Here is a 23324-nt window from a genome sequence, read left to right as displayed (position 1 = left end):
CACTTCAGATATGGTTATTATGAGTGAGGACTGCATTTTTTATTTTATTTCATGTTATAATAAATTTAAATTTAAAAACTGAAGCAATGCAAAATATTCTTCTAGTAAACACAACGTTTTGCTTTTTGAATTACATTTTACTTTAACCATTAAAATTTTATCACCTAAACAGGAATATTCTTCTTTTACAGAAATTTTTTTTAATGTTTATTTATTTTTGAGAGAGAGAGAGACAGAGTGCAAGCAGGGGAGGCACAGAGAGAGAGGGAGACAGAGAATCTAAAGCAGGCTCCAGACTCTGAGCTGTCAGCACAGAGCCCAATGTGGGGCTTGAACTCACGAACCATGAGATCATGACCTGAGCCAAAGTCGGGCCCTTAACCGACTGAGCCACACAGGCACCCCTAGCCAGGAATGTTCTGTAAGTATAAAACATGTGCCAGATTCTGAAGACTTAGTATGAATGCAATAATGTAAAATATCTCAGTAATTTCTATATTGACCACATGTTGAAATGATAATATTTTTGACATTTGGGGCTACATAAAATACATGATTAAGACTAATTGCATTTGTTCCTTTTCACATTTTTTAATGTGGCTAATGGAAAATTTTGAGATACATGTATGGCTCATATTTCTTTTGGACAACAGTTATAAAAGTTTTATTCTTCTACCTTTTGCAATTTAGTCTAGTACGAAAGTAGGATAGATATTTGTGTATTCTGTGAGGTAGAGTGAAGGTTTATTGGTTGTTTTTTTTCTTCTTGTTTTTCTTGATTCAGCAGCATTTATTTTTAAAAGGCCATCCTTCTCCTCCATTTCATTGCTGTGACTTCTGTCATAAATTAGGCAGGTCTGTTTTTGGCCTTCTATCCTGTTCCACTGGTTGATTTGTCCTTGCACCTCAGTCAGGAAGTGGTTTTATAGTAAGTCTTCATAGCCTGGAATAGACCCTCCACTTTGTTCTTCTTCAAGACTGTCTTGGCTATTCTTGGCGTTTTGTATTTCCATGTGACTTACTGAATCAATCAATCATTTTCCACAAAAATATTTTCTGAACATTCGATTGGGATCACATTGAATCTATAGATCAATTTGGAGACAATTAACATCTTTGCATGTTGAGTCTTCAAAGCCACGGACATGACATATCCCTGAGGTGTTCTTCAATTTCTTCCCGTGTTTTGTGATTGTAGAGATCTTGCACAATTTTCATTAGATATATTCCCTAGTATTCGATTTTTTGGTGCAGTTATAAATGATACAGTCTTTAATCGATTAATTTACAGATATTTGGTAACTTTAGAATATTGAGTCTTCTGATCTAAGAATATACAATAGTCCTCTATTTAGCCAGAGTTCCTAAAATTCTAGATATAAATCCTTCATCAGACATGTGTTTGCAAATATTTTCTCCTAGTTGATGGATTATCTTTTTATTATCATCACAGCATCTTCCAAAGAATGGAAGTTTTTAGTTTGATGAAGTCACCTTTATCAATTCTTTTATAATTTGCATAATATTTAAGAAATCTCTGCTACACCTAAAGTCACTGAGAATTTCTCCTGGGTTTTCTCCCAGAAGCTTTACAGTTTTTAGCTTTCAGGCTTGGATCTACAATCCAATTCTAATTAATTTTTTATAGTGAATTGAAGTCAAGTTTTTTGGCCTGTAGATATCCAATTGTCAGCACCACTTGTTAAAAAGTCTATTCTTTCCCTCATCGAGTTATTCTGGCACCTCTACAGATAATCTGTTGACTATACATGTGTAGGTATCACTCTGTCCTCTTTAATCTGTCCGTTGATCTACATGTTTAGCCTTACACTAGTAACATGTGCTCTTGGTAACTGTGGCTTCACCTGAAAACAGGTAGTGGGAGTCCTGCAGTTTTGTTCTTAAATATTATTTTGGCCACTCTAGGTCTTTTGTGTTTCCATATAAACTTTAGAATGAGCTTGTCAGTTTCTACCAAATAAGCCCGTTAGAATTTTGATTGATATTGTTTTTCGTTTATAAATCAGTTTGGGAAGAATTGACAACTGAGTTTCTGTCTGTGAAAATGGGATCTCTCTCAGTTTATCTAGGTTTTCCTTAATTTTTCCTAGAAAAGGCTGTTAGTGTGCAGTGTGTAGTTCTGCATATTTTTTATTGAATGTGTCCCTTCAGTGTTTCATTTTTTTGTTGTTGCTATTATAAATGGAATGGCTTTCTTAATTTTTATTTTCTGTTGGTCATCGTTGATATATAGAAACACAATAGACTTTTTATATTGTCCTTGCTAAACTCACTTATTATTCGAGGAGCTTTTTAATGGGATTTTCTATATAGATAATCATGTTGTCTATAAATACAGTTTGACATCTTCCTTTCCAGTTTTTATACCTTTTATTTAAATTTCTTGCCTTATTTTTCTGCCTGGGACTGCCTATGCAATTGTTAAGAATGTACATCATTGTCTCCCCCCACCCCCCCCTATAACGGAAGGATTATATTTCACTGCTGAATATATTGTTTGCTGTAGATTTTTAAGGCAGGTACTTTATATTAAAGAAAATTCCATCTTTCCTTAGCTTACTATGACTTTTTTCATGAATAATGGATAAATGTAATCAAATTTTTTACATCTATGGAGATAAATTTTTTTTTTACTTTAATGAATAATGTGCTGAATTACATTGACTGATTTTTTTTTAATGTTTCTTTATTTTGAGGGGTGGGGGCATGGAGAGAGGGAGAGAATCCCAAGAAGGTTCTGCACTGTCAGCACAGAGCCTGGCTCAGTGCTAGATCTCATGAACCTGTGAGATCATGACCTGAACTAAAATCAAAAGTCAAACACTTAACTGACTAAACCACCCAGGTGTCCCATTGATTGACTTTGTTATAGAGATTTGAAAATGTCACACCATTATTGTGTTCTTGGAGTAAACTCAACTTGGTCATAATGTATTGTGTATTTTTATGTATCAATGTATTGGATTTGCTAACTATTTTTAGTAGTTTTGCAGCCATGCTCATGAGAGTTATTGGTCTGAAGTTTCCCTTTCTTGCAATATCCTTGTCAGGTTTTGGATTTTATCCTAGCCTTGTAACACAAGTTGGGAAGTGTTCCATCTTTTTCTGTTCTCTGGAAGAGGGTTTGTATTTTTTTTTCAACACTGGTGTTATTTGCTCTTTAAACATTTGAGCACAAATGAAGTCATCTAGCCTAGCACTTTCTCTGTAGGGTGGTTTTTAACTGTGGAGTTAGTTTCTTTAATAGATATGTAAGTATTCAGATTTTCTATTTCTTCTTATGTCAGTTCTGGTAAGTCATGTTTTTCTTTTTTTTTATTTTTATTTTTATTTTTATTTATTTATTTATTTTTCAATATATGAAATTTATTGTCAAATTGGTTTCCATACAACACCCAGTGCTCATCCCAAAAGGTGCCCTCCCCAATACCCATCACCCACCCTCCCCTCCTCCCACCCCCCCCATCAACCCTCAGTTTGTTCTCAGTTTTTAAGAGTCTCTTATGCTTTGGCTCTCTCCCACTCTAACCTCTTTTTTTTTTTTTTATCTTCCTCTCCCCCATGGGTTTCTGTTAAGTTTCTCAGGATCCACATAAGAGTGAAAACATATGGTATCTGTCTTTCTGTGTATGGCTTATTTCACTTAGCATCACACTCTCCAGTTCCATCCACATTGCTACAAAGGGCCATATTTCATTCTTTCTCATTGCCATGTAGTACTCCATTGTGTATATAAACCACAATTTCTTTATCCATTCATCAGTTGATGGACATTTAGGCTCTTTCCATAATTTGGCTCTTGTTGAGAGTGCTGCTATAAACATTGGGGTACACATGCCCCTATGCATCAGCACTCCTGTATCCCTTGGGTAAATTCCTAGCAGTGCTATTGCTGGGTGAGTCATGTTTTTCAATGATTTTTCCATTTTATCTAAATTTTCAAACTTATTGTTATAAGATCATTTGTATAATAGCTTCCTTGAATACTCTGTAGGGCTTTTCATCCTCAATATTGGTTATTTGTGTTTTCTGTCTCTTTTTTGTTAATCATTCTTCTTAGAAATCATCAATGTTATGTCTTTTAAAACAACCAAATTTTTGCTTCATTAATTTTCTATTTTATTTCTGCTTTATTTTTATTGTCTCTCGTAATCTATTCTTATCTTGATTATTTTCTTCCTTTTAGTTTCTTTAGGTTCAGTCAGTGGTTCTTTTTCTAACTTCTTGAAATAGATCATAGGGCATTAACTCTCAACTTTTCTTTTGCACAGTGTGTGCATTTAAAGCTCTAAATTTCCCTCAAATCACTACTTTAGCTACATCCTAGTTTATGTTGTTATGCCATATTCTTATCCCATCAGCTTAAATTTATGTTTATTTCTTCTTTGGTCTGGAGGTTCTCAGAAAAGTTCTAATCATGTTGAGATTTTATAGTTATATTTTATATTATTGATTTTTAGCTTAATCTCACTATGTCAGAAGACATACTTTGATGACCTTAGTCCTTTGAAATTTGTTGATACTTTCTATGTTCACCAACCCAGGAGCTCCTGGATCCTGTACTTTAGAGATTTTTATGGAGGCTTTTTCACATAGGCATGATTGATTATTAATTTATTTTCCAGTCCCTTCCCTGTCTCTGGAGGATCAGGGGTAGAACTGTAAGTTCCAAGCTCTGGTCACAGCTTGGTCTCTCTAATGGCCAGCCATCCTCCAGGAGCCCACCAAGAGTCACCTCATTAGAACAAAAGGTGCTCCTATCACCAGAAGTTTCAAGAGACTTAGAAACTACTCAGGAATGACAACAGTTTCAGGAGCTCTGTGTCAGGAACTGGAGTCAAAGACCAGATATGGGTGGGAATGGGGGACAGAGACCAAATTATGTATTTCTTCTTAGCTCACACTATCCTATATTAAATAGCCAATTATCTTTTAAAGAAATTAAATTTACCATTCCAGAAATGGCTCTTCATAGAGCCATTCTAAGCCATTCATGGGTCTTCATTCCATGTGCTATATTCCTTCTGCTACAGAACTTCTTTTAACATTTTTTAATTGTATGTCTTCTAACAACAAATTATCCTAGCTTTTCTTTTTCTGGAAAAAAAAAAGCCTTTATTTTTTCTTCATTTTGAATGGATCATTTCACTGGATATAAAATTACAAATTGACAGACTTTTCTTTCAACATTTTGATGATCTTTCATTGTCTCTTAGTCTATTTAGATTCCAATGAGATGCCCATGGACATTCTTAACTTAGTTTCTCTGTGGGTAATATATCAGTTTTCTTTGTCTGCTTTTAAGATTTTATCTGTATCTCTGGTTTTCAGCAATTTTATTAGCATGAGCCTTGCTATGATTTTCTTTATGTTGACCTTGCTTATGGTTTATTGAGCTTCTTGGAACTGTGGATTTACAACTTGCATTAAATTTGTGTGGTTTTCAACAATATTACATCAATGACTTTTTCCATTTCTATCTCCCGCTATCTCCTTCTGGCACTCCATCCATATGTGTTTTAGACCCCTTAATATTATCTCACAGATCACTGAGGTTCAGTTTTTCAGTCTGTTTTTTTCTCTGTGTTTCATTTTAGATGGTTTCTACTGCTGTAATTTAATTTCACCATTTTCCTCTGCAATATTTAACCTGCTATTAAGCTAATCCAGTGAAAGTTTCATTTTAGATTTTATATTTTTCATCTTTTTAAAAACAGTTTATTTATTTTGAGAGAGAACACAAGTGGGGGAGGGGCAGAAAGAGAGGGGGACAGAGGATCTGAACCAGGCTCTGTGCTGACAGCAGAGAGCCCAATGTGGGGCTCAAACTCACAAACCATGAGATCGTGACCTCAGCCAAGGTCAGATGCTTAACCAACTGAGCCACCCGGGCACCCCTGTATTTTTCATTGTTGTAGGTTCCATTTGGTTCATTTTTCTTTTTTAAAAATTTTTTTTTTCAACGTTTTTAATTTATTTTTGGGACAGAGAGAGACAGAGCATGAACGGGGGAGGGGCAGAGAGAGAGGGAGACACAGAATCGGAAACAGGCTCCAGGCTCCGAGCCATCAGCCCAGAGCCCGACGCGGGGCTCGAACTCACGGACCGCGAGATCGTGACCTGGCTGAAGTCGGACGCTTAACCGACTGCGCCACCCAGGCGCCCCCATTTGGTTCATTTTTCTATATTTTTTACTTCCTCATTCTATTTATGCTGTCTTTTTAAATTCTTGAGCGCATTTATAATAGCTGTTTTTAAATCCTTGTCTGCTAATTCCATTTATTTCTGAGTCTGCTTTTGTTAACTAATTTTTCTCTTGATGATCAGCTTATTGTCCTGCTCTTTTACATATACTTCCTGGCTGCTAGATATTGTGACTATTACATTGTAGAGTGTCTAGACTTTGTTTCTTCACTTAAAGAATGTTAAATAGGCAGTAAAAATATTTGGTAGGCGGTAGTGTAACTTGAAGATCAAGTTGTTTCTTTCAAGGTTGTTTTTTGTAAGCTTGTTTGGGTGAGTTTATAATAACCTTTACTCTAGGGCTAATTTATCCCTGTTACTAAAGTATGACTCTTCTGTGGCCTCTACTCTAATGCCACTAAAGTTTTTTCTACCCTCGCTGGGTGGAACTTGAGTATTTCCCAATCCTGTAAAAAGCTTTAGAGATTATTTAGTCTATAATTCCCAGCAGTTATTGGCCCAGCCTCATGCAGTTTCTCTCTATGGATCTAAAGTTTATTATTAAGCAATAGACTCAAGGAGACTTCTGTGCTTGTTCCTGAAGTGCCTTTTCTGCATAGCTCTCTACGGTTGTCTCCCCCACACATTCCAGCTGCCTCAACTCACTCAAACTCTGGTCTCTGTCTTTTCAACTCAGTGAACCTGCTATGCGCTGTTTAGGCTCTTCCTACCTGCACTGTGGTCTGTAAAGTGCCTCTAGGCAGGGAGGTACTGTGATTGTACGGCTTCATTTGCTTCTGTTCTTACCTTTATCACAGTCCTGCGCTGTCTGTTGTCCAATGTCTGGAAATAGCTGCCTCATATATCTTGACCCGACTTTCAGTGCTTTGCAGTTGGAGATCAATCCCAGAATCAGCCCCTCCATTACAGAGTGAGCAATGCTGCCAGGTTTTGTTAACTTTGCCCTGGAAAAGTTAACTCCTGGAGTCAATGGTTCTGTGGTAGAAGCGGGGAAAGGGGAAGAGATTTAGAGGCAACTATATAACTTTTTTTTTTAAATGTTTGTTTATTTTGAGAGAGAGAGAGAGAGAGTGAGTGAGACCCACATTCTTGACAGTCATTATGAGCATGTCAATCCCTGGAGAGGAAGGAGCCCATGTCTTTAGTCTTGGTATTTCCAGCAGTGTAGCTTAGCGCTGTTCCTGCACAGCACCATGTTTATTGGTTTTGTCAAGCTCAGCTATTGAGTTGAATGTCATGGATAACATGTGGCTTACTCCTCCTCACGTAACAAACATACATTGGGCACCTATTATGACCCAGATCCTATGGTAGGAATAGAGTCGTCCAGAAGATTGAGTCCCAGTTCCTGGCTTTGGGAGCTCAGCCGAGTGGAGTCAGTGAAGCAGACAGGCATTTGTAGTACAGGATGATGAATGCTTTGATAGGCATATGTCCAGAGGACTCTGACGGCACACAAGGAGGAACCTAGCCCTGTGTGGAGGGTTGTGCAAAGTTTGGAGGTAGCAGAGGTGACCATAGAACTTTACATAACATTTACCAGAAGTTTAAGAAATGCATTACATTGAAAAATATTTTCCTCTCAATTTCAAAAGAAAATCCAATGGCCCTATAACATTTAGTTTTGAAAGTTTCTACTTTAGGCTACAAGAGTTCTATAAATGAAGGCTACTCAGGCAGTTTTGTTAATATTGCAGTATTGTTGATTTGGATCGACGATCAGGATGAGGCAGAGTTGCTGCCACTGCTGACGATGACGACAAGATTTATTTAGGCACCGCTAATGAACCAGGCACTGGGTCAGGCTCTTTTCATTGATTACCTTTACTCATCCACTACAGTGCTGCAGGTTAGAAGTTGTGAGTTCCAGAAGCTCAGGGAGGTGAAGTTAGGTCCTCAGGCTCACACACTCAGAAGTGAATACTCCGTGACTACTTTACTCAGTGGTAATTGAGTGGCTGGAACTGGAGGACAATCTGAGCTCACCACTAAGGGTGCCTCCTTCCGTTACTATGATGTCCTCTGAAGCTCTCTTTACCTGAGCTCTCGCATCTGGCAAACTGAAATGGAAAACAGTGAACTCCTTCCCCAGAGAGTCTGTGCTGTTATATAGATGGTTTGCATTATTTTGCTTTGAATAACAGCATATGTAAATGTGCTCCTGGTGGTTAAAATTACCCTTGTTTTTTTTTTGTTTGTTTTTTTTTTTTTTTTTTTTTTTTTTTTTTTTTTTTTTAATGTGGCCTCTTCCACTGGGGTAAATAGTTGAAAATTATGGGGAGGAAAAGACAGGCTGGAGAGAATGCTAGTCACATGGAATTGCTTCTCCTTCCCCCTCCCCACCCAACACATACTTCTATTCAGATAGAAGCTGCCACGGCAGAGTAAAGATTCCTACATTTCCCAGCACGGAGTTCTCGCTGGTTCTGAGAGTCAGTGTCCAGAGTGGGTGCATGCAGACAGACATTACTATCAACTCTGCATCAGGATGGTGTGCAAGGGCAGATGTTCTCACTGAGAAGAATAAAAGCCTCCTGTGGCACCTGGAAGACTTCACCACACACGGTCCCCAGCCAGATCACAAAGAGATTAGTGAACACGGGCCCTTTGCCGCCTTTCACCATCCACCTCTTTTTCAGAGATTCGCATATCTCCTCGCCTTCAGCTCTCCCGTGGGCCCTGCATTGTTGAGCCCTCCCTATCTTACAGTGCCTTTCCTGGCATTTGAATCATCACTTCGATGATGTGATAATATCTGCAAGTTGGGAAAATAAAAGTGGCATTTGTTTAGCCATAATTAATGAAATATTTATGTTGCATGAGACTATGTGATAAAACCTTAGGCTTAGAGTCCTTTTGCTTCTGATTACATTTGGGATTTTTTTTTTTCTATGACCAGACATTCTGACGCCAGCTCTTTTACACTGAGCAGATGTCATGTAGTAAAAATGGGTGCCAGATGCTGTGAGCCACAGAAGGGCGATTTGTTTAAGAGCTGGCTCCGACTTTTTTGCATTCAATTACTCTGCAGAACGAACCTTACACGAGCATTTAGGTAACTCAGCTAACTTCAGACAAGGATTTTAATAATAGATTTCATCTCTGAATGCATTCTAAGCAACACACCATATAAATGGTGTTTAAGGAATTAATTGATTTCTGCATAATACCTTTTTTTTTTTTAATATGAAAGAGCTGCAAAGCTCTTGGCAGGGACCCAGAAATGTAATTAACGTGGAGGGCCAAATTTCCAGTTGCCCTTAGGTACTGCCTCCTCCTGCTCACTGGCAGGTGCAGTGAGGGAAGGGCAGGGAGGAAGGGGGTGAGGGGAAGAAGGGAGGAGGGAGAAGCAGCTTTGGGTTGGGAAGCAGCAAAGAAGCTGAGAGTTCAGTGAGTTCTTCTGTTCCCATTTCAGGTCCCAAACACACCCCTATCCGAGTGCAGGTGACAGGGGCCGCCTCTTCTACGTCTTCCACTGGCTCCTCCTCTGGAGATGAAGAGTTTCATCCCCAGCCTTCGTTGCAGTCAAAGGTAACAAGACTTGGCAAACTAAGAAGGGCTTTTGGCTTATGGGGGCCACTCACCATCTCGATTCCAGACCCAATGTGGTCTCCAGCTGCAGTTGTTTCGTTAGAGGATCGTGTTTCCTTGCATCTGACAGCAACCGCTTTTTACCTGGAACACCCCAAGAATTATCTTTTCTTTTTTTAATTTTAACTTTTAGGAGCTTGCCTTTCTTAGAGACTCCAGCTGGCAGAAAAAAAAAAACAGACATATTTACTTAAAATCATTTGGTGACTGCAGCTCTTAAAGTGGGTTTAATATGTGGTCCAACAAGCAAACCATCGAAAAAATTACAACAAGCAGATGCATATTTCCCTGGGGGAAACACAGCTTCATTTAAGAAGCACTAGAGGCAGATTGCATGGAAAATGTTCTGTTGATTCTAATCAGAAATATGAAATGGACCATGCAGTTGCATGTAGACATGGATCTCCAAGGGTCCCTGCTGTGGAAGGGGCTAGCTGCGTGCCGGCTGGGGACATGGCCCGTCCTTCTCTTTGCTTAATGAACAGATTTCTGGGAAACACTTTAAACAATTCCCATACTCATAGATTTAGAAGTACAAGAGTGGCTATAGGTCCTTAAATGTGTCTGTATGTCACATACGTGAAGACACATCCCATGACCAAATCTCACTGTTCTTTGCTTTATCCACTGGGGCTGGCGCCTTCTCCCTGGGGCTGGCGCATGAATGGTTGGACCTAAGATGCTTTCCAGGAGAACAGAGAAGCAGTTCACTGTACTAACAGTGTTTATTTTTTGGAGCAGTGGGGATCTGAGGAGAAAGGGAGAGAACCACATTTATTTACTTAGACTCAACTTTTCCATATCTGGCATTAGGAGCTTTGGCATCATCTGAAGTCACTCAGGGGTTCCAGCCCCTCCATGGCCCAGCTTAGAGCAAGTCAGGAGGGGAGCCAGGACAGGGCATGAGTGGGGTGAGGGGAAGAGAGGGAGAGACAGAGGGGAAGAAGGTGAGAGGGAGTGGGGGAGGGAATGCAAAGGAGAGAGAATATGTAGGGCTTTCTCCTTTCTAACTTGGGGCATCTCTGATTAGTTCAGTACTCAACACAAATGAATTTGGTGTTATGTTGATTCCTGCAGTTTCTTTACTGTCCCTCTCTCATCCCTTTAAGTGGCCCTGAGTTAAGTCTGTATTCAAGCGAATACAGACATTCATCAGCCGTTCTAACAGCCATTGCAGCACTCACGGAGAATAGAAGAATGGAATGGTCCAAACACATCGAATAGCAAGACCATGAGATCCCGGGCAAGCCTTGCAAGTAGCTCCTTGTCCTCCTGCTGGCCCAGAACAGAGCCTGTCAGCACTTAAGCCCACACTGTGGAAAAGCTTGCCTGCTTCACCTGGCTTCTGACCACTCTTACAGGGAGGGAAGGCGGCCAAAAGGTTCTTTACTACTTCCCAAGGGCTCACTCTGAAGGAACAAGGGTTTCCCCCTCCGCTCTGGTTTCTTTATCTCTTCTCTCCCATACAGGTGTGTCCCTGGCCACTTGGCACAGAGCCCACGTCAGCTCAAATGAAACTTTGCACAGGAAACTGGACATGGGATGTGCACACTCCACCCCTTCTCTTTCCTTCGGCCCTCCCCTCCCCCTGTCCTCCCAGACCCATGCCTGGACCTGGGAGAGTGGGGCAGGCAGCCGGACCTTGGTCCTGCCAGACCTCTCCCTTTCTCTGTCCTTTGTCTTTTCCTTCCTCGCCTTTTTAAAAAATATTTTTAAAGTTTATTTATTTTGAGAGAGAGAACAGGGGAGGAGCAGACAGAGGGGGAGCGCGAGAGAGAATCCCAACCAGACCCCACACCATCAGCACAGAGCCCAATGCGAGGCTCGATCCCACAAACCCACAAGACCATGACCTGAGCTGAAATCAAGAGTCAGACACTCAACCGACTGAGTCACCCAAGCACCCTGCCCCAAGCTTCTTTTTCCTTTTCTCTCTGTGCTGTCATTGCCACTATTGAGGATATAAGGACTGTGCCTGGCACATCAGATGGCTATATGAGCATTTGTTAATAAATCATCCTTCTTTTCTATGTCAACATCTTTTAATAAAAGGCAGTAATGGCTTTCTTTCCTTCTCCAGGTTCTGTTTTGCTAACTCTTGATAAAGCAGTAAGGGTTTGGCTCTGCTGCTTGGAAAAGTGTTAAGAAGCTGTCAAGGCATCCCCCCCACCCTGAAATTATATTAAATGATCTTAATTTAGGGGGGGGGGAGCTTTGACATTTCTCTAAGGCAGGGGTCTTCGATGTCCCTGCACATTATTGGGCACAGGAAAAGCAGTATAGACCAGATGAAAATGTGGATATTGGATTCAGGCTCCCTGGGCTTAACTCCTGGCTCTACCAATTACTAATTGTGCCATCTTGGGCAAGTTACTTAACTCCAAGATTTGATTGCCTTATCCATAATGTAAGTGTAATTTGAGGAATAAGAGATATGTGAAGTAATTAGTATAATACCTGCCACATAGCACTTAGGACGTGCTGGGATTTATTATGTAAATTAATATAATGGAAGCTCCAGAGATACTTGTGAGTCTTTGTATAGGTTGAGTTAGACAATCTCTGGATAACACCTACCAGCGATCTCTACCTTGCCCCTCCACCCTACCCTTTCCAGAAATGTCCTGGCTGCTTAATGGTGAGGTTCCCCCAGCCCAGTGGCCCAGACCCTCTGTTCAGACTGATGGACAGTAAATCTGGAAGCTATCTCATAGAAATAGAGATGATCTGATATGGAATAAGTTTGAGTTCTGAGAGCTAAAATTTCCTTCCAAGGATGAAGAGGAAGATCCTAAGGAGATTCTAGAAAAGGACTCTAGATCCTAAGGAGAATTCTAGAAAAAGGAAATTTCATCATAAATGTTTTCACTGATGACCTGTAGACACTCTGAAGCCTCAAAGCTGGCTGTCCTGAGGAGTGTGATGTTCCATGTCCATAGAATGGGTGACTGAATAACCAGGATCCACGTGGCCCTGGAAGCACACACACATTTTAGGCATAATCCCTGACCTCTGTCGTGGAACTGGATTCCTCTGGCAGTTTCTGGGGTAGGCCTGTTAGGTCTATTCTTCCCTTGTGGATTTATAATCCCTTTTTTTTTTTTTTTTTTAAATTTTTTTTTTTTTCAACGTTTATTTTATTTTTGGGACAGAGAGAGACAGAGCATGAACGGGGGAGGGACAGAGAGAGAGGGAGACACAGAATCGGAAACAGGCTCCAGGCTCTGAGCCATCAGCCCAGAGCCCGACGCGGGGCTCGAACTCACGGACCGTGAGATCGTGACCTGGCTGAAGTCGGACGCTTAACCGACTGCGCCACCCAGGCGCCCCGATTTATAATCCCTTTAAGGGGCAAACATTCAGTTCAACCTGAATGCCCAGGCACCAGGCTAGCTGTAATAAATTTTTAATTCCATATTTGTTTCTGCCAGCATTAAAAAGAAATCGTTAGCATGCTCTAACCTTTATCCTAATATGTAGAAAGTAGATGAGTATGCTCAGAGTAGACGAACTCATAGTGAAACTAGTCCAGTTTAAACATTTACTTTGTGTGTATAGGATATGTATGTATATCCATATCCATATATATGTGTGTGTTATATATACAGGCACACATGTATGAAAAATGCATTGATTTTAGTAAATTATAATCATGCTAATTTATAAGATGATAATCTAATAGCCATGCCACTGAATAATAAAAATCATGGTTGGGATGAGCACTGGGTGTTGTATGGAAACCAATTTGACAATAAATTACATATAAAATAAATTAATAAAATAAAACAAAATAAAAATCATGGTATTTACTGAGTACTTATCCCATATCTTTTTAAAGACATTCTCTCAATTAATTCTTTTTTGTTTGTTCATTTATTTTTGAAGAGGGCATGAGTCGGGGAGGGGCAGAGAGAGAGAGGGAGAGAGCAGGCTCCATTCCATCATCACGGAGCCTAACACAGGGCTCGAGCCCATGAACTGTGAGATCATGACCTGAACCGAAGTCAAGAGTCAGATACTCAACTGACTGAGCCAGCCAGGCACCTCCCTCCATTAATTCTTATAACGTCCCCACCAGGTGGGCACTAAATCATTTCCTTCGTTCTGAAGAGGGCACTGAAGTTCAGAAAGTTGTGTGCCATGCTGAAACTTACACAACTCAGCTGGGATTTGATGCCAGCTTTGTAGGGTGCCTGGGCCCAGCGCTCAGCCAGCATTCTGCTGTTTCCCAACCGAAAGTGTCTCCTCTGCTTTCCACTATGTGGAGCTGGCCACACCATTACTTCTCCTTCCGCTGGTGTTTAAAACCTAAGAGTGACACCATCAAAATCCAGACATCTATTTTCCATACATGGATTTTGAGTGCTCTTGATTTTACAAGCCTAGGCACACACAAAACCCAGTGACGTTAATGACATATTTGCACAAGCAAAGTGAAGTGGGGAAGGGAAGCAATCTTATGCCTGCCTCAATCCAAGAAACACTCGCATTTGGATTATTTAGATACCTTCCTCTATTCCCAGGCTCAATTGGGCAATGTAGACCCAACCTAAGGACTGTTTAAAATTATTAAATGCTTTTCATGGTGTGTGTGTGTGTGTGTGTGTGTGTGTGTGTGTGTGTGTGTGTTTCCCTCTCAGGCTCATCCTTCTTGGGCCTGTAGTAGCACCTGTATAGAGTATAATTTTTCTGTTATTCTTTTCTTCAAGGGAGCCAAGTCAATTCTCTATAAAGCCACTCCCACCTACATATGTACATATACACCCCCTCCAACACACACACACACACACACACACACACACACACACGCCAGTTTTCCAATCTGGCACCTCCTAGCCTTTAATAATTTTAAAATTATTAAAATGAAGTGAAATTTAAAATTCAGCTTCTTATTCATGCTAGCCTCATTTCAGATATCCAATAGCCACATGTGGCTAGTGGCTTCCATATTTTAGACAGCACAGACATAGATAGTCCACCATTGCTGGAAATTCTATCAGAACATCGTTGTTCTAGAAGCTAAGCAGGGGTTCTGTTGGAAAAAGTAGAAGCCTGTGTCATTATTTTGAAAATTTCAACCCCATTTTTCTTGAATATATTTTTTCTTCTCTATTTTGTTTTTTCAGGAGAGGGAGACACTTAGAAGAAGGAAGCTGGAGAACGCAATAAAACAAATGGTTAAGCAAGAAGAATTGAAAAGACTTCATAAAGCTCAGGTCAGAATACAAACTTAACATGAGTGAGTGAGCCTGGGGACTGGGACCTGGTAATTGGATTGGGAAGCCCTTTGGGAGTCTGTATTGTATTGGGGGAGATGGGCTGGGAAAAAGGTCAGTCTCTCTTCTGTGAATGACCAGATTTGTGGCCATTCTAAAAATCCTAACTCAATGCTTGGTTGGACTCTGAGGCCTGGAGAGCCGAGGAGTTGAGCTGGCCCCTCCCAGCTGCCTTTCTATCTGCAAACATGTGTCCTGCAAAGTAAGCCTGGAGTGACAGGCTACCCATGGCCTTGGGAACCATCCCAAGCCCTGACTACCACATTGCAGGGACTTAGTTTTGTCCCCTGAGAGGATACAACCTTCCCCTGACTTCCTGACTGTGTCCCTGCTGAACTGACCACTATTAGGAGCTGTCTTTACTCCAAGGTTCGTCAAAAACATGAGCATCCAACATTCCAATATAGATTTCCTCATTTGATTGTTAGTTCTAAACATTCCTGCCCAAATTGGTCTGCCCACTTCTGTCACAGACAGCCAAAGGAAGCAGGAAGTCAAGCATTCTCCATCTCCCTGAGGACCCCAGACTTAGCCTTGAAGAACAGTGGGGTTTTAGGACAGAAGGACTTAGAATGACCATTCGTATTCATGCAGTGTACCCTTATATTCCTTTCTTCAGTTATTCCCTCTGGCCATATAGTTCTGTCGAGGAAGGAAGTCACATTCCTTCACCCTTCAGAGTGACTGACAAGGGAGCCACTCCTGTCACCTAGCGGACAGGGAAAGTCCCTACAAAGTCTCTGTCCACTCCCAACTTCTGAAACAGGTTTCCTTGAAACATTGTACCTTTCCCTTGTGAAAACAAGGTAAGTCTCTATGATATGGATTGGCCGACCCAGCAACCCCCTCCTCGTGTTCTCCCTCCAGACGGTAGGTGGTGATAAGAACCATGATGCCTCTGGAGTCCCCATCTGTTAAAGCTCACAGGAGCCCTTGTTAGTCTCCAAGATTTTCACCCTTGGTTTCCAAACAACAACCGCTGCCGTAGTCCGTTCAGGCGGCCATAACATCACACAAAATACGTGGCCTGAAAAACAGGAATTTATTACTCATAGTTCTGAAGGCCAGAAGCCCAAGATGGAGGGCCTTCAGGATTGGTTTTTTGTTTGTTTGTTTGTTTGTTTTGTTTTGTTTTGTTTTATCGTAGCCTCTCTTCCTAGCCCGGAGACAGCTGCCTTCCTTCTGTGCCCAGGCAGAGAGGGATATGTCTCTGGTGTCACTGCCTGTTCGCAGAAGGTCACCAGTGCCAACGGCATTAGGGGTCTTATGATCTCATTTAACCTTAATTCCTTCTTTAAAGGAATACAGTCGCATTGGGGTTAGGGCTTCAGGACATGAATGTGGGGGGACACAATTCAGACCGTAACAACCACAAAGCCAGAAATGCACTAGAGTCAGTCATAAAGTCATTGAAATGCTGCCCTTCCATTAGCGATTCTATGCCACGCCATTGAGAGACGGATTTATAAAAATATAATTGTCTTTAAAAGAGCAGCAGAGGGCACAAAATCACAGGAGTATTTCAGAGAGTCCCCGTCTATTTCAGATTTTAGGTTACACCCCGGGACTTAAACACTCTTAGTCCCTGGCAAGAGGAACCAGGTGGGTACTCAGGCCTGACCCCTGCTCACACCTCTTCACAGGCTCAGAGGCCCTTCAGCAATTGTAGTCTGAATGCAGGGGAGACTGAGAAAATGTGGAGCTCAGGAGGAGTGGGGGTGAGACAGAGCTGCAATGGGGTGGAGGAAGAGGGACACACACCTTCTGCCCGCCCAGACAGCTGCCAGTTCCTTTCATTTACCTGTTCTGCCAGGTGTGAAGTCAGTTCTGCCAAGGGCTGTGCCGTCTCGGCAGCATGCTGCTGGAAAGCAGAGAAAATTGATGGGGGGAAAATGTATATGGGCAGAGGCTGTCCCTTGATTTTCCTTCCTAATACAGACAGGAGAGAAATAGCTGGTAGGGAAAATAAACGGGTAAAAGCAAACCCAGCTGTGACTCCAGACATTAACTAGGGAGGATGTGAGGTTGTCCCCTAGTGGGATAAACATCTTGGGTCTTGTCTTAATCAGCTGCTAGTAAGCCTCCATATGCTCCCACGGTAAGAGGCCCCCGGGTGTCAGCCCTGCGGTGCGGTGAAAGAAGGAGTACAATCGATAGCCAAGGACAGGAGTTGGACAAACCGAGCTCAGCGTCTCCTGCTCCAGACAGGCTTCTTGGGAGGTTTCTGCTGGTTCTTGAGAACATGGAAAGTGACCATGCCCTCCATTTGCTCCCAGAGCCTCGTCCTACTCTGAGTAGTAGCTGCCGCTCTGTGTATGCCACGACCATAGTCAGAGTTCAAGGCTTGGAGAGTCCGGGACAGTGAGAACCGCCCACCTACCCCAGCATCCTCTGCCTGAGAGCACATTTGTGTGGTTGGCCTGAAGAGGACTGTTCTAATGTCTACTCGGGGGCGGATTGAGCTTACGTCCGGCCTCCTTGCTTTATGTGTTCACTCTAAGCGAGGGAAACATCAAGATCTACGATTTGGAAATTCAGAGGTCGTTACCCGAGGGACATTGCAAGGGATAGGGCCTCTTCTGCTTGAAAACTAAGCGGTAGAGCCAGCCCCCTCATGCGACGCTGCACCTCAAGAGTCCCCATGTGACGTGCAATCCTGACATTGCAGGCCATCCAGAGGCAGCTGGAGGAGGTGGAGGAGCGGCAGAGGGCTTCTGAGATCCAAGGCGTGAGGCTGGAGAAGGCGCTGAGGGGGGAAGCAGGTAGGTGGCCCCGCCGATCGCAGAGGCGGGCCTGGGCCGAGAATGGTGCCAGTCTAACCGAGCCGGCCAAACACTGAGACCTCGTTGCTGTTAACGGCACTGTTAACGCGGGCAGGCGGCGCTGAGGTCACAGCTGCTCCACACTTCCAGAAACAAACTCATGGTCCGATTTGAAATTCCTAGGGCACTGGTCAGCCCGTGGGCCTTGTCCCTGGGTTTCTGGCCTGTCCGGCCTCCCTTATGCAAGTGTGAATGTTCTTTGCAACCCGGGGGTTATGAGAAACTGTTCTGAGATAGTCATGAGAGCTATTTGGGTGTTCAAGCAAAGCGGGGAGCGATTCAAAGCCCGGGCTTGGACTCAAAGTCCTCATCCCTCCCTTTTCCAGCTGTGTACCTTGGGCTGGTCACGTTCTAAACTTTTATGAACTTTCGTTTTCTCCTCTAGAATAGGGATATTTGCAGTTTCCTTTAGAACTGATATAAGGATTAAAGAAGAAATTATATATAAAAAATATATATATATATGAAGGGGGCACCTGGGTGGCTCAGTCAGTTAAGCATTGTACTTTAATTTTGGTTCAGGTCATGATCTCATGGTTTGTGAGATCGAGCCCCACATCAGGCTCCAGGCTGACCGTACAGAGCCTGCTTGGGATTCTCTCTCTCCCCCTTCTCTCTCTGTCCATCCCCTGCTTGCATTTTCTCTCTCTCTCTCTCTCAAAAAAAAAAGTTTAAAAAATTATATATATGAAGATGATAAACTAACATGTTGCCTGATACAAGAAATGGTAACTCTCCCACCAATAGCTTCAGGTCCTTAGATTCAAACAGAATTCATCTGGTGAAGTCCTACCCTGGGGGAGACATGAAGACAGTGGGTCTATAACGATGAGTATAGCACAGTTTCTGCCTTTGAGAAGTTCATGGTCCATTGAAGGATGCAGACATGTAAATAAATAAACAGCAATACAGGAGGACAAGTCCTGTGATAGGAACAAGCGTTTGGGGAGGGGGGCATGGGGACACGATCACAGGCTTCCTAACTGATCTTGGGGAGAAGGGCATTCAGGCTAATCACCTGGAAGGGGCAATCCATTATGATGAGACCCAGAAGAGGAATAAGAGTTAACCAGTGAGGTGAGGAGATTGTTCTAGAAGAGGGACATTGCTCCAGGAGACGTGAAGTGCCTCAATGAATACGGAGACAGCAAAGGAGTCCAAGGTGAGGCATGACATAAGACCCCTACATTTTTTGGAAGCCACCCTAGCACTAGTTTTCAGCTAGTGAATTGGAGAGGCCCTTAGAGTTAGTGGGTGGGGGGTGATATTGTCTCCTTCGTTTGGGGGTATGATGTCTTTAGCCTTCTGCATTTCGGGTATAGCCAGACACTGAAAACATATCTCTGCGTACAGTCGTGTAAACATCTTACTTGTTAAACAACATGGCGGAAGTTTAGGCTTTCAGTTCTCTTAAAAGTTCAGCTGTCTGAGAGCGATGGTATCAGCAGGGGCAGACCCAGATTTTGTGAAGCCTGAAGTTTGTGCACAGTCACGCAGGCAAAATTATGAGGGCTGCTCCCACAGCTTTGCAAGGACTCAGCCAAGTGAGGGTCCCTGCAGTGCAAGCGTTAGCACTTGCGTGCGTGGTTAGCTTGTTTCTGAGTCACAGGGAAATGCTGGAGTCTGACTTTATCCCTCTGAGCCCGGTTTACGAAGTGGGAGTGATCATCAGACCTGTTTCTTGGATTTGTGGTAAGGACGGGCTAAAACAGTTTATGAGGAAATCCTAGCACAGGACAGATGATCAGTAAGTATTTGTTCCTTTTCTTTCTAAAACACACCGTGCACTTCCTTGCAATGCACACATCCACCCATGAGGAATAGACTTCATGACACAAATAATAACTGTTTCTTGCTTGCAGTGAGAGACACTGCCTGTCTCTACAGCTGTTTTGGGGACTTGCAGTAAAATGAATTGCCCTTGTTTGACATACCGCCACATTCCCCGTCAAGAAGGCTCTGCACCGCTCTTTGGGAATCCACAGATTTCAGCAAGAGCCTTAGAAATGAAAAGGATAAACCAAGAAAGCTAGAGCATGTTTCAGTTTGCTAGGGAGGCAGGGTGGCATGGTGGGGAAAAGAGAATTATAGGCATCAAAAAGCCCGTGTTCAAATTCTGCTCTGTTGCATTTATGCTGTGTGGCCTTGGGAGAATCACTTAACCTTTCATGCTGCAGATTCCTTATGCCAAAAATGGAGCTAATAATCCTCACACTCCCAGGTCATTCAGGGCATTGGTGGGCAAATTGCCTCTGAGAGTTTCTACCACACTGCAGGCATTCAACGGATGCGACCCGATGTCATTTTTACAAAGTATTCTTAAGTATCCATCTACACACATACACTGTTAAAGAATTGACTCACTCGGGATACCTGAGTGTCTCAATCTGGTTAAGCATCCAACTTCAGCTCTGGTCATAATCTCACGGTGGTCTGTGAGTTCAGGCCCCACGTCAAGCTCTGTGCTGACAGCTCAGAGCCTGGAGCCTGCTTCAGATTCTGTGTCTCCCTCTGTCCTTGCCCCTCCCTTACTCACACTCTGTCTCTCTCTGTCTCTGAAAAATGAATAAACATTAAAAAATTTTTTTTAATTATTAAAACAACAACAAAAAAGAATTGACTCATCTTACTGCTTGAGATTTAAATTCTAGAAACCAAATTTTCATGGCTTCTGAAAATCTCCCTCTCCCTCAAGCTTAAAGAGAGGCTATTTTGAACTATCAGCCGAAGAAAGTCAACTTGTGGTGTTTTCAAAGGTGTGTCAGCCCAGCCAGAAGATAGATTCCCTTCATTCCCTTTACATCCTTAGTAATTGAATTCCCCTGTTCAGTTTATGGGCCTTTTCCCCCTTGATTGTCCTTGTGTGGGTGACAGATACCAATCAACACGGGGCTGGAGGCTGGAAGAGTTAAGTTGAGGAGAGTGGCCCCGAAGGAAACCAAACAGAAGATGTGCAAACCAGGCATCGAAATTAATACACTCTAACTTGTAATAACATTTGTGCAGTAATAATATTCCTTTGCAGTTTAATATTCTATTCAGCCCCTTTAAAAGATTGCCCTGGTGCTTAATGAATGACCAATGCTTATTAGGTTAAGTTGTATTTGAGCTGGCCTGTGCTGCTCTGGTTCAAGTGATTTAATGGGAATTATTTAATAGGTATTATTAGGATAATTAGAAAATGATCACAGTTAGGCAATAATATTGAGCTATGAAGGTTGTGAATAACCAAATTTAGAGACAGGCCTGAAAACATGAGTAGTCTGTGACAGTAATGCAAGGCTCCTCTAATAATTACGTGCGCCAGCCTGAAAGGCTCTTTTGTTCCTAGGAGTTATTCATTAGGCGGGCATTGAATTAGAGGAACATGCGGGGGTGCAGGACGGAGGGCAATGATGGCTGATGAGCAAAATGAAGCTTTGATGAGCTCCTAATTGTCGTGACAACAATTCCTTCTTTCTTTCTTCCCAACAGTCAGAAATAAGCTCCCCCACCCGCAGGAAGGGTTGTTCCCCATTTTGTTTTCAAGGAAGGGGAAACAAAGAAAAACGAAAATCCAGCAATCCACCCTAGATGGCAAGTCATGATGTCCTGTAGGGTGTGTGTTGGGAGGTGGGGAGAAGTGTTATGGATGGATGTCCTTGAGGCATGGATTCCCCTGGTGGTCCTAGGTCCCAGAGTAAAGGACCAGGATATGCAGGGGCCTGATTGCCCTGGGCTCCACCCCCATGAGGAAAACAAGCCAAGCATTGCCAGCCCCTTAGATTCTTCTTGGTCAAGGCACTGTTACCTACTGATTTGTTATCAATGAGGTGGTCCATGTTAAGTGCTAAGGCAATGGAATTTCCCAATTTTGCAGGAGACCACCATTCAGATTAAGATGGTGTGGATAACAGAATCTGTGCTTTCTTTCAACGCCTGGAGGCAGGTGAAATCTGATGAAAACTTGAGAGCAGCTTGGAGGGAGAAAAGATTTGTCGCTAAGGGAGGTATATGGGAATTAACTTTGCCCTCACAGTGTTACCAACTTTTGGGGAAGGTTTACCAGCTGGTTGTCTTCATTGAGCTTCTTGCTTTTTTTTTTTTTTTTTTTTTTTAAGAGCCAGATGGCTTCCCTTCACAAAGATGGAGTTTACAAAGAAATAGCCGGATGTGTGAGGCTGCCAGTAGGTGGCAGCAGGAGCACATGTTATGACAAGAGATATTGCAATGAAAACCTAGCCAGGAAGAGGGAAGTAGTTTGGCTTGCACTCTGTGGTTTTTATCTTGGCTGCTGCTGAGGAACAGAAGGAATAATACTTTCCTTGAAAATATAACAATGAGGTGTCCTTAAAAGAACACAGACACTGGAATCAGACACTTGTGAGTTTGAAGCCTGATGCCATTCATAGAAAATGGCCAAGAGTTAACAAGAGTCCAAAGCCGACGGCTAAGCAAGCAAGGAATTTGGATGGGTTTGCCACAAGTCTATGTGCCGCAAGTGAACAGTGAAATCCAGTCCATCAGAGCATGGGAGTGTTTTGCTCACAGCCCAGCAAACGGCAGGAAGGCAGCATGGTACAAGTTGCCCCGGACCCAAGTGTCACCGAGTGACCTGCTAGGCCTAGATGGTAGCTGTGTACCCAGTGGACTGTGCCACGGCTCAGGAGCTCAGGGCAAGGTACATGGCAGCCTTTACAGAAAGCACTGAGCACACCAGCCCCTTTCCCTGGAAGCAAGAATTTGTATAGCAGTCATGCTGTGGTAGCCTGACCTACTTCTCAGAATCGCCTACTTGGCTGGTTCCAGGAATGTCTCAGGGCTGGAGGATGGTTAGGCCTTGCAGTATGGCACTCCCACCAAAGACATGCCGGGATGCTCGGGGTCGACTGCATATTGCCTTACTCAGCAAATAAAAATCATCCGCTTATTATGGTGTTCATCTCTGCTTCTGGCCTCCGTGGCCACTCTATAGAAAGTGAGTGGCCTTACAACAAAGATGGGCCCACTGAGGATGAGACTGAGATTCTCTTCCTGAAGAAGCCTTGGGTCCTCTCCACTGCATGGATTCCAGGGGCATGGAGGTCGCAGAGTTATGTGCCCTCGAGCATTGCCTTACACACAAAAATTACCATGAGAGCAGCAAGAAATGCATTTTATATCACAAATTAGTACATGTAAATATATAACTGAAAAATTCATCAGGAAATAATACTGAATTTTGCTATATATAAAAGACTAGTACTTTCCATCCTATTTTACTTTTAGTGCTTATTCTGACCCATAAAGTTAATTTTGCAACCCTCAGATTTAAAAAAATCACGGTCATAATGATTTTACCTGGAAAAACATTTGAAACTAGATTACCAAATGGCCGACTCGGCCAGATGCAGAATGCAGTTCCCAAGAAGCACGGAGCAGCAGAACTGTG

At 42.6% G+C, this 23324-nt stretch overlaps 1 protein-coding gene across 11 annotated transcripts in view; it reads left to right on the top strand.

The window, feature by feature from the left end:
* The window catches only part of MICAL2 (microtubule associated monooxygenase, calponin and LIM domain containing 2), a 223961-nt gene that overhangs the window by 179675 nt on the left and 20962 nt on the right, over positions 1-23324 (top strand). For 10 of the 11 annotated variants that reach the window (XM_053899985.1, XM_053899978.1, XM_053899983.1 and 7 more), the window contains 3 exons: positions 9641-9756; positions 14943-15032; positions 17761-17854. In XM_053899985.1, coding sequence (XP_053755960.1) covers positions 9641-9756; positions 14943-15032; positions 17761-17854 — 300 coding nt within the window. Of the gene's footprint in view, positions 1-9640; positions 9757-11285; positions 11884-14942; positions 15033-17760; positions 17855-23324 lie in introns of those variants that run through there. The other variant, XM_053899984.1, reaches the window with a different exon arrangement.

Source organism: Panthera pardus, unplaced genomic scaffold (assembly GCF_024362965.1).
Source record: "Panthera pardus isolate Hobbes unplaced genomic scaffold, ASM2436296v1 HiC_scaffold_12, whole genome shotgun sequence".
Classification (NCBI taxonomy): domain Eukaryota; kingdom Metazoa; phylum Chordata; class Mammalia; order Carnivora; family Felidae; genus Panthera; species Panthera pardus.
This window is presented reverse-complemented; position numbering and strand designations above follow the sequence as displayed.